We start from the raw sequence: 15,810 nt of genomic DNA, 5'->3' as shown, positions 1-15,810 counted from the left end.
GTACACCACGAGTAATCCACGACCCATCCGACCACCAACATAACCTTACAACAACATAACCACGGACTATACTAGTGTAAAAGACAAAATTAAGAAGCTAAACTAGTAATTAAGAAAAGAAGCATAAGAAGTTAGTCTAATCCACTACTAACAAAATTTACGATACAATACAACACTACACACGTGCTTAGCATGAATCAGGCACCCCATTTAACACCTAGTAACACATTAATATGGGGTGGTCAATTAATTAGCACTCGGAGTTAACAAATTAAAGTTTCACAACATACGAACATGACCTCTCACCCCACACTTATCATCTAGCATCACATCCCACAAAGCACTTCCCTTCAACATTAGCAACACTACACAATTTTATATCACTAAGACATTTCAACAAACACATTGTGGGCATACCTTTCACGTTCTTATTTAAATTCAAAGTGGGTTAGAATCATCGTACAACCACATCAAAAACATCACTCACCACAACCACAACATCACCACATCTTCCTAATAGCACAAAATGCATAATTTTACAAAAAACTTTACCAATTTTCGGCCACTTGGGCACCCCCACCAAGCTTCAACATAAATTAACTCCAACACCATAAAAACACACCAAAAATCACCTATAATCATAAGAACAATGAAAACCCCACAAGTTTATGCAAGAATTTCGGCCAAAATAGAAGAAAATTTAGCTAAAAGATTAGCACAAAATAAAATACCTAGGGTTAGAGAACTTAAACTAAAGTTAACTAAAATCTACAATTAAATACTAAAAGAAGGAGAGGAAGAACTTACTTTGATGAGTGATGGAGGTGGGAGAATTGGAGGTGAAGAACTTTGAACAAAAAGAAGAAGAATGGGGGATTTAGGGGTGAGTTAGAGATATGATGGAAAGTGAAAAAAAAAAAAAGTGTGTGTGTGGGGGGGGGGGGAGTAATATTCTGTCCCGTTTTTTTCAAAATCAGATTTTAATTTTTTTTTTTTTTAAAAATCTTAAAGGCCAAAAAATTTACACTATCGCGTCACTGCGCGTGGCACCTCATGCGGCGCGGTAGGCCAATTTACAGGTCGCACCCCGACTCTATTTTGTACTTATTTTGTGTTCGATTCATGCTCATACCAAAAACAATTACCAAAACTCCTTAACTCTAATAATCCTAAATTACTATTATCTATCTAGTCTACAAAAGCAATAAAGAGGGTTAGAAGTAGTTCTGAGTTATAGTCGTGAGCTTGATTCCGTCACTTAGGCTCATTTGATCACGATGCTGGAGGATTGCTTGTCAAATCCTCCAACAAGGTATTGTTTTAACCTGTGCCCATTCACCTTAAAACTTTCATTCCCTTCTTCATCCTGTATTTCAATGGCGCCATACGGTGAGACGTGTTTCACCACATACGAACCTGTCCATCTTGATTTGAATTTTTCGGGGAACAATCTAAGTCTACTATTGTATAGTAAGACTGTGTCCCCTTCATGAAACTCCTTTCGCTTAATCAGAAGATCATGCCATCTCTTTGTCTTTTCCTTAAAGATTCACGTATTTTCATACGCATCCTGTCTAAACTCCTCCAATTCGTTCATCTGCGCCAACCTGTGTTTACCTGCAAGACTAAGATCAAGATTAAGCATGTTAATTGCCCAATAAGCTTTATGTTTTATCTCAACAGGTAGATGACGTGATTTTCCATACACTAATTTGAATGGTGAAGTCCCTATGATTGTTTTTAACGCAGTTCTTTATGCCCATAGAGCTTCATCCAACTTTGCAAACCAATCCTTACGAGAAGCACTAACCGTCTTTTCAAGAATTCGGTTAAGTTCACGGTTAGCCATTTCAACTTGCCCACTAGTTTGGGCATGGTATGGGGTTCAAGTTTTATGTGTGACCTTATACTTAGATAACAATGCATCGAACTGTTTGTTCACAAAGTGCGACCCATTGTTACTGATAATCACTCGATGTGTCCCAAAGCGGGTAAAGATATTCTTCCGATAGGAACTCACACACCACCCGAGAATCATTGGTCCTAGTAGGTATTGCTTCGACCCATTTAGAGGCGTAGTCAATGGCTACTAGGATACACTCATATGAATAAGACGATGGGAACAAACCCATGAAGTCAATGCCCCAAACGTCAAAAATTTCACATACTAAAATGGAGTTTAGTATCATCTCATCCCTCTTGCTAATGTTACCTACCCTTTGACACTTGTCACATGCAGCTACATACGCCCGTGTGTCTTTGTACAAAGTAGTCCAATAGAAATCAGCTTCCATGACCTTTGTTGCAGTGTGATTTTCACCATAGTATCCTCCAGCTGCTCCATCATGGCAATGAGAAAGAATGCTTGCCATCTCTTCTTCAGGAACACACCTTCGAATCACACCATATGCACACAGTTTAAACAAGAAAGGGTTATTCCAAAAATAATTTTTTACCTCACCTTGAAGCTTCCTTCTTTGATCACGAAAGAGGTCACGCGGAAACCATCCGCTAGCCAAAAAGTTGGCTAAATCAGCATACCAAGGTGGCCTTTCAGAGACTGCATCAATGGAAAAAATCTGCTCATCAGGGAACTCCTCCCTTACATCAACTGTTTCAACCAGAGGTCTCTCAAGTCGAGATAGATTATCGGCGACTTGATTTTCTATGCCCTTCCTATCTTTGATGTCCAAGTCAAACTCTTGGAGAAACAATACCCACCGCATCAGACGCGGCTTGGACTCATTCTTACTTAACAGATATTTCAAGGCTTAGTGATCCGTGTGTACAATAACTTTGCTCCCCATCAGGTATGATCTAAACTTGTCAAAAGCAAAGACCACAGCAAAGAACTCTTTCTTAGTAGTGGCATAGTTGACTTGAGCATCATTCAACGTCCTGCTGTATAGTAAATGGGCCTAAACATTTTATCTTTTCTTTACCCCAGAACTTCCCCCACAGCTACATCACTGGCATCACACATTATCTCAAATGGTTGGCTCCAATCAGGTGTCACAATAATAGGAGTACTTACAAGCTTTTCCTTTATCAATTTGAATGCTCGTAAGCACTCCACATTGAAAACAAACTTGACATCTTTCGCTAGCAATGCAGTCAACGGTTTGGTAATGCTGGAGAAGTTTTTGATGAACCTCCTATAGAACCCGACATGTATCAAGAAACTCCTTATGCTCGTGACAGAAGTTGGTGGAGGGAGCCTAGCAATTACATCCACCTTGGTTCTATCAACTTCAATTCCATGTGCAGTTACTTTGTGGCCCCAAACAATTCCCTCTTTCACCATGAAGTGACACTTCTCCCAATTAAGAACCAGGTGCGTGGCTTCACAATGTTTAAGCACAAGCTCCAAATTCTTCAAGCAGTCCTCAAAGTCATCACCAAAGAGGGTGAAATCATCCATGAATACTTCTAGATACTTCCCATTTAAATCAAAAAATATAGACATCATGTACCTTTGAAAAGTGGCAGGTGCATTACACAACACAAACGACATCCTTCTGTAAGCAAAAATACCTGACGGACAAGTGAATGTGGTCTTCTCAACATCTTCTGGGGTAATGGGTATCTGATTGTAGCCTGAGTACCCATCCAAGAAGCAGTAACATCCATGTCCAGCTACTTTCTCGAGCATTTGATCAATAAAGGGGAGTGAGAAGTGGTCCTTCCTTGTTGCATCATTCAACCTTCTATAATCAATGCACATTCTCCATCCAGTGACTGTTCTTGTGGGGATAAATTCATTATCTTCATTTTTCACCACTGTCATGTCCCTCTTCTTAGGTACAACTTGTACTGGACTAATCCACTGACTATCAGAGATGGAAAAAATCACTCTAGTATCTAGCAATTGATGATCTCCCTGTGCATTACCTCCTCCAAATTTTTGTTCAACTTGCGTTAGGGATGCACCACTGGTTTGTTATTTTCTTCCAACGGAATTTTGTGCATGCAAATGGCTGGATTGATTCCTTGAATATCAGCTATACTCCATCCAATGGCCTTCTTGTGCTTCTTTAGTAGCTCCACCAGTTGTCGCTCTTGTGTACCTGTCAAGTCAGCAGAAATAATCACATAAAAATTGTTAGTTTCAAGAAAAACATATTTTAAATGAGTGGGGAGGACTTTCAATTACACATTAGGCTTAGAAGCCTCCTCTTTTAGTTCCTCCTCATCAACCACTTGATCCTCAGTTTCAAGAGCTTTAGCCTCCTTCTTTATTTCAGGATCTTCATCATCCACCGTGCCAGACTGAGTAATACACCTCTCTAGAGTATCCCCCACAAGCTTGTCATACTTGTATTTTTCAGCCAATTCTCCAACAACATCCAGCTTGAAACACGAGTAGGCGGACGCCTAATCACTGGGGTATTTCATCATCTTCTTCATCTGGAACACCACTTTTTCGTTGCCCACTCTGAGCATAAGATGTCCTTCATAGATATCAAGGATAGCTCTGCCTGTACATAAGAATGGCCTCCCTAAAATTACAGGCACCTCCTTGTTCACCTCCATATCCACCACAATAAAGTCTACGGGAAACACAAACTTGTCCACCCGTACTAGAATATCCTCAATGATTCCCTTAGGTAAAATGGTAATCTGGTCAGCCAGTTGTAGGGATACTGGTATTGATTGAATCACTCCAAGATCACCTTCCAGTTTCTTGAATACAAACAGAGGCATTAGATTTATAGACGCACCAGAATCACAGAGGGCTTTATCGAATTTTTTACTCTCCAACGAGCATGGTGTGGTAAAGCTTCCTGGGTCCCCACACTTTTGGGAAATTTTATTTTGTAATATGGCACTGCAGTGGGCATTCAGCTTGACCACGGTTATCTCCTCCAATTTTCTCTTGCTAGACAAGATTTCCTTCAAGAACTTTGCATAAGCAGGCATCTGAGTGAGTACCTTTGTGAAGGGAATGTTCACATAGAGTTGTTTGAGCATCTCCAAGAATAGCTCAAAATATTTGTCAAGTTTTTCCCGCTTCATCTTTTAAGGGAATGGTAGAGTTGGCATATGTCTACTTTCTCCAATCTCCTTTTGTACCCCACTACTCTTGCCTTTCTGCTCTTTACCTTTTTTCTCCGTTGGTGTCTCGGCCTGCTTGTTCACCGCCTCGGGTCTAGCTTTCACCACTGGATCAGCAAATGTTTTGCCACTTCTCAGAGATACATCTTTGATTGTTTCCTTTTTGGGTTCTTTTCAGTGTAAGAAGGCAAAGTCCCAGGAGCCATCTCTGATAACAAATTTGCAATCTATCCTAATTGTATTTCTAAATTCTGGATGGTCATGCCCTGCTCTCGAATGGTTGTGCCCTGCTCTCGAATGGCTGTGCCCTGAGTCTCAAATTTTTTATTTGATTTGTTGATGAATGCTTTCATGAGATCTTCCATACTAGACTGATTTGACAGTTGTGGCTGGTATTGCTGCCTCTGCTGGTTCTGAAAACCTGGTGGTCCTTGACCCTGGGGTTTGAGATTATTTTGCTTCCATGAATTCAAGATCCCACTAGGTGAACTTCACGAAAAACCTTGATGTCTTTGACCCATAGCATTATAGTTGTTCCCACCTAGGTAGTATCCTCTATTAAAGTTCCCCACAGCGTTGACTTACTCAGGTGATGCTTGACACTCATGTGTAGGGTGTCCCAATCTACAAAAGTCACATGCTATTTGCGGCTCATTCTATACCTTGGCCAATGTCAGCTTTTTTATCTCCTTGGCCATGGTGTCTAGCTGGGCTTGCATGGATGTGTTAGAGTCCACCTGGTGAAGCCCAACTGATTTTCTTTTGTCATTACTCTCAGCCGGTCACTGATTAGCATCCTCAGATAATTCATCAAGGATAAAGACAGCCTCCTCCAGCATTTTCTTCATTAGTGAACCTCCGCATGCAGTATTCAGAGTTCGTCACGAGGATGGTGTCAGTCCATCCCAAAAATCCTGGAGTTGCATCCATAAATCGATTCCATTGTGCTGACACTTTCTAACTATCTCCTTGAATCGTTCCCAATCTTCAAAAACCTTTTCTGTCTCCTTCTGGCAGAAATTGTGGATTTCCCTTCTGAACTTCCCTATTTTTGCAGCTGAGAAGTACTTGTCAAGAAAGTTCTTGGTAATATTTTTCCATGTCCTGATAGAACCTGTAGGTAAGCTACGAAGCCATTGCTTCGTGTCATATTTCAATGAAAAGAGGAATGCCCTTAAGTAGACTGCATCCTTTGATACTCCATTGTAATAGAAGGTGTTCATGATATCTTCAAAGTCGATCAAGTGAGTATTAGGTGTCACGACCCAAAATCCAAAAAGGTCGTGATGGCGCCGGACGCCACTGTCAGGCAAGCCAACCATAATCAATTAACTTAATTACCCATTTTAGTATTTTTGAAATAAAAATTTCTTCAATGAAATAATAAAGATAAAACTCATAGAGTAAATGATAAATATTTTTAAAAACTAAATTTCTAAACAATTCACAACCATTCCCAAAATCCGGTGTCACAAGAGCATGAGCATTTACTAGTGAATTAAAATAAAATACAGCATCTGTCCAGAATATAAATTAGACAGGAAAGTATAATAACTCTGACGGAGATTCTGTTAGCTGTGGATCATAATATAGAATACAGCTCACCTATGTCCCCACAATTATTAACCACACCTCTGCGCCCATAAGGCCGCTATACATATATGTACCTGCACAATAAAATGTGCAGCAAGTGCAGTATGAGTACGAAAATAATGTGTACCCAGTAAGTATCAAACCTAATCTCGAAAAGGTAGAGACGAGATGGCCGACTATGATACTCACTATGGGTCAATAATATTAAATAATCATGAAAATAGAAATATTTATATCGACGTGATTCACATAATTAACAATAATTTTATTGAACCAGCAGAAGTAATTAAATTCCTTCAATTCCAATAATTCTCAATATATTAATTAAATTCCTTCAATTCAAATAATTTCTAATCTATTAATTAAATCCTTCAAATTCAATAAAAATTTCAATTTATCAAATAGCTTTACAAGCTGTAATAAACTGTCCAAGTATCGTGTAATTATTATTATTCAGCACGATTTCTACCGAGGTCGTACGGCCCGATCCAGAGTTTCGTGTACACTGCCGAGGGATGTGCGGCACGATCCATAGATGCATCTATCCTGCTGAGAGGTTCGGCCCGCTCTACAAGAAAGGAGGACATTTTCTTATATACCTCCGGAAGGAGAGTATATTTATTATAAGATAAATTCGGGAGGAAGAATAATTTCTTTTAATAATTAATTAATTTAAACAAAAAATCAAGCATATGAGATTTCCATCCTTTAATATCTTTATCTAAAAATTCACAATATATTCATATATATCAATTAATATTAATTAAATAAAAAATACAATTTACACAAGTAATTCATGCTTTGAGTCCTAAACTACCCGGACTTTAGCATTAATAGTAGCTATGCACGGACTCTCATCACCTCGTACATACGTAGCCCCAGCAATTAGCAACAATTATTCAATTTAATCCCTATGGGGTAATTTCCCCCTCACAAGATTAGACAAGAGACTTACCTCGCTCCGAAGTTCCATAGCCGGCTCCCAAGCTTTTCAAATAACTCGACCGATGCCTAACGCTCCAAAACTCGCTTTCGCTTTATTAACATTCACAAGCTTTTAATCTTCCTCTGACATCGCAACATTGAGTAAAATTCTCATATGCCACCAACAAATTGGTATCTACAATTACAATCCCAATTACAATCAAAATATGACTCAAAAATATTTATCAATATCCATTTACGGCTCTCAAGTTGGCTACAAGACTCCAGCTCAAATCATCTAATAGGTTCACTTACTAGCACATTCAGCTCCACTCTTATCATTCAATACCCATTTGAAGTCATCAATGATACTACATAAATTCTCCAACACCGCCAAATTACTATTCATCGTCTTCCTTAACCAACATTTCCAAAACATTCAATTTGGTGATTACTTAGTTGAATACTTCCAACTAAGCTAGAAAATGATTTCATAGATTTATTGCATCCTTTAATTTCATTTCTAAGAACACTATTTATCTTTCCCTCATTTTCTCAAGAACACTATTCATGCCATGAACTAGAGTTTATGAAATCAATTATCCAACCATAACAACTTGAAACAAATATTAGAAATACTCTCACCGACTCATAAGAAATGAGTTTGAAGCATTAGTATTACCTTCTTGAAGTTTTTCCTTGAAATTCCAATATTTGGAAAATTTGGTGTTCTTGAACAACTTGAAAGATTTCTAGGGATTTCAAAGGTTGAAGGATGTTAATACTAGTGTTAATAGGATGTTATTAACTTAAAATATCCAAAAAAAAAACTCACATTGTATTCTTTAGTAGTCCCCAAGGTCGAATCCACTATGAAAGAACCAATCCCTAGCTCAAGAAAATTCCCAAAAATGGTTGCTGCCCGTGACTGCCTTATAAAGGCACAGGTGCTTCAGCGAGTTGTACCTTGCGCTTTGCAGGTTGTACCTCGTATTACAAGTTTTGCCCTGCTACACACCTTTTACTAAAACGTCCATAAGTCCTTGTAGAAATATCCAAATGACGAACGGTTAAAAGCGTTAGAAACTAGACTCGAAGATCTTTCATTTGATAGGTTGTCCACCATATAACTCCTTATATATATATATATATATGCATGCTTGTCCAAAATTAGATATAGGCATGCTCGTCCAAAGTTAGGTTTTTGTTTGTACTCATTTGGAACTTTAGTCTATCAAGTAATTTCCAACTTGATTAAGACTTAGGGCTCTCCTTAGACCCTACATCACTTATAATATGACTCGTTCACTTATTAACATATGAACCTGCCGGAACCTTCAAGTTCCGATTCCGGTGTCGTTTTCTCAAAATATTGACCGAAGTCAAACTTGCCCTTTTAAGGCTAACTTAAGGAACCAAGGATTCCGATTTCAACCCAAACACTTCCAAATCCTGAACCAACCATCCCCGAAAGTCATAAATCATTAAAAATACATTCGGGGAGTTTTATTTAGGGAAACGGGGTTCTAAAAGTTAAAACGACCGGTTGGGTCGTTACATTAGGATCTTCATTCACCTTCCCTATGAAAGTGCAGTTGTTTTGGATAGTTTGAAGCAAGCCTTACTTCAATTCGAAGTTGTTTGTTGCTATGAGTGGGGTCTGACACTTAACAGTCCTTGATTATATATTGGCCTAGCATAGTCACCCAATGATCTTACATGCCTGGGTGTTGCATTCTCGAACTGGTCTTCAACCAAGGGTTGGTTTAGATTGAATCTTCGACCCCCATCATCATTGACGGTCTCATGAGCAATTTTCCAGGCTGCTTATTGTTGTGTTGCCTCTTGGGCAGCTAAGTCTACTCCATCGTTCTCTTTGTTTGCCATGTTATCTTGAGTCGAAGTTTGACCCAAGAAATTTTCTGTTAATTCTCTTTCTTTTCTCAGTTGTCGCGGGTGTTTCTCCAACTCTGGTTTATAGGGTATCACTTCCTTTGAAGAAGATTGAGTCATACACCAGAGAAATCAAACGTGTATCCTGCACACAAGTAAGAAACGTGAATAACTAAAGTACAAATTGGTTCTTGAATTAGTACTAAAAACTATTTTAAATAATATTGATTGTCAATCCTCGGCAACGACGCCAAAATTTGACGAGCGCAAAACACAACACAAAATTATTGCTCGCTAGTCAAAGATAGTATAGTTTAATTATTATCTCCACAGGGATTGGATTTAAACAGTGTTCAAATAATCTCCAGTTGATTACTATCCAGGAAATTTAACACTTGATTTGATGACTGTTACTACGGGTAACTACTAAAAATTAAGCAAATAATAATTGATCACAAAAGACAGCAGATGAACAACAAAGAAATATCAATGAGGGGGATAAGGGTATTTGACTATATAGATGAAAGATAACTGACTCGGGATCCAATTCTTGAGTTAATTTATTCTATAATACGGTTAATTCTCATGAATTCAACCGATAATCAGATTGCACTTGAAGTTAATGTTCCTCTTTCGATTAAACGTTAATTCAATAATTAATCCAATTGAAGCACGGTAAATAATTGCAACAATCAAATGATGGTTATGATCTAAAACTTCTCACGAATATTTTCCTATTTTCTAGCTCGATTAACAATTCAAAAGGCTCTTTCGATTACATATTTGAATCACAATTTTAAACTAGAGCATAAGATGTGAAGAAATTCAATATCAAACTCCTCTTTTGATTAAGCAAAATAATAAATAACTCACAATAAAAATTAAAGCTCCATCTATTAATTCTAACAATTATCAAGAATCGAATCCCTACTCGAGTTATCGAAACACCGTATCTGTCAATACCCTAATGGAAATTACTCCATAATAATTGAGTAATATATCTCAAATAAATTTAAGAACAAAGAAAACATCAATTCTAATGATTCGATACAAACTCCCGTATTGCACCGATTGCAAGTTGTAGTATTGATGAATTATTGAGTCTTCTTGCCTTGGTCGGTTCTCCAATCTCCCGTAGGTCAAAAGTCCCTTCAAAATCATATTTTTGGTGTATTTATACCGTGTAAAAACAAGCCCAGGCGAAACTACCCTTTCCTAGCCGAACTTGGAAATCACCCTGACAATTTTGATCAGTCGCGCAGCACGCTGTGCCGCCTCATGCGGCGCGCTAGTGAGGAAATCCAGAGAGCTTGCACTTTGCTTGTCAGACAACTTTTGCACTGTCGCGCCGCGCCTCGTGGCGCCCCATGCGGCACGGTAGTGGCTTTTTCTTAGAGTAAATTCATATGTTCACTTTTTGATATCCGGACTTGGTCCTCGACCCCCGAACGTGATCCCGGCTTAATTTCTTGGGCTTCTACTCAGACTTCAAAGCTCCAACTTGTTCGATTTCGCTCCAAATTACCTAAATAGTTCAAAATCATTTCCTATAAGGCATAAAATACGTAATAAGTATAATTTACTATCAATTAAGCTCAAACACACGTAAAATGCAATAATTATAGTGCAATACTACTGCTAAAACACGGATTTCTAACCTACCATCAAAGGTATTAGAGACGCAAATGTCGAAGAGAATGCTTATGTCAAGAGAAGGGGACCCACCAATGCGAATTGTGGAGAACTGGAAGAGGCCTGAAGAGAGGATCCAGGCAGAAAGGGACTCAATCAAGTGTGTTGTCTGTCCTATAACTGGTGAGTTAATACCTACTAAAGAGATGTCTGAACATATGAGGATATCTCTCATTGATCCCAAGTACAAGGAACAGAAGGAGAGAACGTTTGCTAAGATTAGGGAGACAACTCTTGCTCAGGATGATGAGATTTCTAGGAACATTGTTGGTCTTGCACAAACACGTCCTATATATTTGGTACTACAGAGGAAGAAGTTTCAAATGCAATCAAGTCAGAGATTGAGAAAAAGAAGGAAGAGCCGAAGCAGCTGAATATTCCTTGGCCTCCTCCTAATACAATCAAGTATTACACTCCCAATAGTGTTGGAGTCGTTGCTCCGCCTCCACCTCCACCTCCTATGGTCAACATGATTCCTCAGGTCCAGCCCCCAACTCCTCCAATGCCACAGATGCCTGGGCAGCAAAATCTCATGGTGAATCATCCACCAATGGGTATGAATGACTATGAATTCACATAATCTTCCTGTTCCACCATCTCATGTATCACAATTTACGCCTTTGGGAGCACCTCGACCCTTTGTTCCCCTCGCGATGTCCCAGCTCGGAATACATATGGTGCCACCTCCTCCTATGTCCCAAGGAATGCCGCCACCACCTCCAGTAGAGGAAGCCCCTCCTCTTCCTGAAGAGCCAGAGCTGAAGAGGCAAAAGCTTGATGAGTCTCTTCTCATTCCTGAAGAGCAGTTTTTGGCTCAGAACTCGGGACCTGCAAGGATCAATGTATCTGTGGCGAATACAGAGGAAGGGAATCTCAAAGGACAAGTTCTGGAAATCACAGTGCAATCTCTGTCCGAAACCGTTGGCAGTCTAAAAGAGAAGATCTCTGGGGAGATCCAGCTTCCTGCAAACAAACAGAAGCTGAGTGGAAAAGCAGGTTTTCTCAAGGACAACTTGTCTCTTGCATACTATAATGTTGCATCTGCGGAAACACTCACTCTCTCTCTGAGAGAAAGCGGTGGCAAAAAGAGATGAATGGAGTTATTTAGCACTTCAGAGGTTTTTCTTTGGAACTGTCAGCATTATCTAATCCCTGTTGTTAATTCAATGGATTCTCCATACTTTTTCATGTGATTTTGGAGATCATATTGGTTTTACTTCTAGCATTTCTTTCTCCAAATAAATCAACTTTATTCTTCAATAAATGCTAGTATATATAAATGATTTAGGGCCACTGACAATTGATTTCATTTCAACTCTTGCAAGACCGAGTGCTGCATTTGCAATTTTCTGAACTCATTTTTAAGAGAAGAACTTTCTGAACTTTGAAAAGTACCTATTTCATCTTAGTTGAATGTGTATGTGAAGTTCTAGCGGTCTGATTAATCGGAGAAGTTGCTTCAGAAATTAGTCCTTTAACCATTTAACGAATGTAATGCGTTTGCCACATCGACCTCAATTTTGTTAAGTGCCTTTTGACGCTTAAGGGGGTTTAACCTTACTGACGTAGGAAATAGAGGAAATGGACATCTTTGTTCATCTTCGTATTTTTCCAAGAGAAAGTTAAACATGTGGTGTCGATGTGAATATGCATGGTATAACACATTGCAATATCATTAATTCTCACCATCAAAGTAGAAATTCAAGAACGATAATGTACAAGCTGGCAAGACTGTCACTTTACACTGCACGACACTCTGACTTCTCCACGTTTCAGCCTACAACTACCAAGCTCCATCTAAAAAATTTCCCCATGATCTGCAACTTAATAAATTCACTCTCTTAAAAATATAAACAAACAGAAAACTCTTACTAGTTGTTTTGATACCAGAGGATGGGATAAAGGTTCCCTTGGCTTCAGAACAAAAGTTTAGTTATCCAAACAAATTTCCATTAAGCTCTCTCCAACCTTGACCGACTAGCCCATCACACTCTCTCTCTCTCTCTCTCTATCTACCAGCGCTCTTAAGTCAATTTACATCCTGATGGCATTGGGAGGAGGTGCACTCTAATTGCAAGGAGTCACAGTCCCACTGAGAAATCTGCTTTTGCCCTGCCAAGTTGTGAAGCGACTGATAACTATTCGTGATGAACCAGGCCTACTATACCCTGAAAAGGGAATATGAGTTAAATTCCATGCACCAATGATGACATAAAATCTTCAGATCACATTCAAATATCATCCGGTTGCAGTAAAATGTGGTCCGAAATAGTACTTGAATAGTCCAATGAACCGGACCCGGTGTATCAATAGCAACAAAATAAAAACATGGATAAAACAGATATACAGAGCATGAACACATGCTTAAATTGAACTAGTGCTAGTGTCAATCCTGATTTGGCCATCTATGGCCTCATTATACTATTCTCGGCTCAGAAATTATCATGACATTGATGAGGTTGCTCATACATGCTCTCAGGTCTAACACACTTAACTGCAGCTGCTATTAAGGACCTGTTTATGCATATGTCTAGCAGGATGGACTATTTTGCAAATATGATAAAAATGTGCTTGCTTCTCAAATATTTGACAAAATCCGATTTCCCTAACAAGCATCTGACTTTGTTGTCTTTCAAAGCGAATGCTGTTTTACTTATGCTCAACTTTTAGGCAAAGATTCCCACTGCCAATGACTCCTTGGACCTCAATTTCAAAATATTCAGTCTTGTATGACATTGGAAGAGTCCATGATCAAAACAAGCAAGAACATCCCATCTTAAACATCTGTAAAAAAGTGGAAAACTTTTTCCCTCCAAACTTGAAACTATGTTCACATGGTGCATTCAACATAAGAGCTATCGAGAACTCATTGATGAATATCAATGAGTCTAATAATCTGTGAGCTTTATACAATCTATAAGGTGTAACAGTAAATTTACAAAGAAAACTCAAATTAAATAGACAATTCATTCCTTCTACTGAACTTGCTTTATATACAAAGTTTTCAACATATAATAGTCAAGGGAATAAGACGTCAACAGAGTACTAACATCAAAATCATCTAATATATTAACAATCTTAATTCAAGGAAACCAACAACTAATTCCAACAGCAGATCAACAAAGAGCAGATGCATTGCTCAAAGGGTTGATGCTGTCAAGCCATCAACCCAAATGCAAAAAGTATACCTTCAATCAAGTTGACCAACTCTCTGAGTCGGGACCCTTCTCCTCCTCTCATAATCAGGATCATCAGTGGGCAACTCATGTCGACAAACTGGACAGGTATTCCTAATCCCAAGCCAAGGCACAATACAGTCGCCATGATACCTATGAGCACACGGTAACTGTCTAGCCCTTTCCCCCAAATTCATCTCGTCCTTGCAGATTGCACAAGTAGCATCGTTCTTCTCTATATCATCTTTACTCAAAGCCACAGTCGGAAGGTTTCTAACAACAGTTTTAGAAGCTGGTGGTTTTCCAACTAAACCATTCTCGCCCTCTGCAAACTGTCCAAATAACAGCTCATATTCAGCAGTGTAATTGTAATCGTCTTGATCAATATGACGAGCTAAATCGAATTCCACGTTTCCAATTTCAGGGTCAGGCTCCAAATTGTGAACATTCAACAGAAACTCCCACTCCAAATTTTCCAACTCTCTGGCCCTATCCTCTAGGGCAGGAGCAGATTCAGATATTTCCTCATCGTCTAAAAACATGCTAAGAATCTCTCTCTCATCAACTCTGCCATCAATTTCTTCCCACTCAAAGTCGTCATTATTCGCATCCCTATGATCATCCTCCAACTGGAATGAATCCCAACAGAGCCTAAGGCTCGGGTCATCACTGGCGTTATCACGAATATTTTCCTCATCGTCATCACCATCACCTTCATCCACATTGAAAAGTCTGCCCATAACGCAGTTCTCATCGGGATCCGAATCCGATCTAATATCCACAGCATGCAGCCCACTAACGAACTGCTCTGGGCCATCACAGTCTTCAACGTGGAACCCAGAATTATCGGTGTCCCCACAAAAACCTAACCCTAGCCCAAAATCTAGGTCTAAGCTACTCAAGCCCATAACGTCATTCCCTTCAATCACACCGAAACTGGCCTCTAACTCCGGCTCCGACAAATGAAGCAAATCAGGGTCCGAAATCACTCGGGTAGAAGATTGGACTTGTTCTACGCGTTGCTGAAACAGGTCCATGACGAAGTTTACTTGGTTCTCCCGGTCCAAAAGATCCATTGTGGTGATAACCGAATCGGGTTCTGAGACGTCGTCGCTTAAGGGAAAATTCGTGCGCCGTTGACGGGTCAAAGAGATTTGGGGGCGTGTAGGGAAATCGGAGAGATCTGGGGCAGTGAAAACGTCGAAGTTTTCACCGAAATCGTGAGCCCAGTAAGGAGAAGAGTCGAGATCTTCAATAAAGGCGTTTGGATGTCCGTTAACGTCGTCTTCGCCTTCGTTGAGGAAATTGAGCAGCGAGATTGAGACCTGAGCCATTGCTGAAGCTGAGGAAATACTCTATTTTTTATGGAGGACTCCGTTTTTGGCTTTGGGTTTCCTTGTATTGATGGTTTTCTGGTAGGTGTGTGTGTGTGTGTGTAAGCAGTTGATTTTCTTGGCGTGTGAAATTATTAAAACAT

The 15,810-nt window shown here is 39.3% G+C and overlaps 1 protein-coding gene, 1 non-coding gene and 1 pseudogene across 2 annotated transcripts; 2 read left to right on the top strand and 1 right to left on the bottom strand.

The window, feature by feature from the left end:
- Nucleotides 1–5,991: 5,991 nt before the first annotated feature.
- Nucleotides 5,992–6,098, top strand: LOC142180486 (small nucleolar RNA R71). The gene has a single exon (XR_012709109.1). It is a non-coding gene; the product is annotated as a small nucleolar RNA R71 (small nucleolar RNA).
- Nucleotides 6,099–10,664: 4,566 nt separating this feature from the next.
- LOC107814791 (putative splicing factor 3A subunit 1) lies at nt 10,665–12,251 on the top strand (annotated as a pseudogene).
- A 578-nt stretch (nt 12,252–12,829) lies between these two features.
- On the bottom strand, nt 12,830–15,810 carry LOC107814792 (uncharacterized). Its single transcript, XM_016640252.2, has 2 exons — nt 14,346–15,810; nt 12,830–13,325 (listed from the first exon to the last, which is right to left on the bottom strand). The coding sequence occupies exon 1, from the start codon at nt 15,665–15,667 to the stop codon at nt 14,348–14,350; it is 1,320 nt and encodes a 439-aa protein (XP_016495738.2). The 5' UTR covers nt 15,668–15,810; the 3' UTR covers nt 12,830–13,325; nt 14,346–14,347.

The sequence above is a fragment of the Nicotiana tabacum genome, chromosome 4, assembly GCF_000715075.1.
Source record: "Nicotiana tabacum cultivar K326 chromosome 4, ASM71507v2, whole genome shotgun sequence".
Lineage (NCBI taxonomy): Eukaryota > Viridiplantae > Streptophyta > Magnoliopsida > Solanales > Solanaceae > Nicotiana > Nicotiana tabacum.
This window is presented reverse-complemented; position numbering and strand designations above follow the sequence as displayed.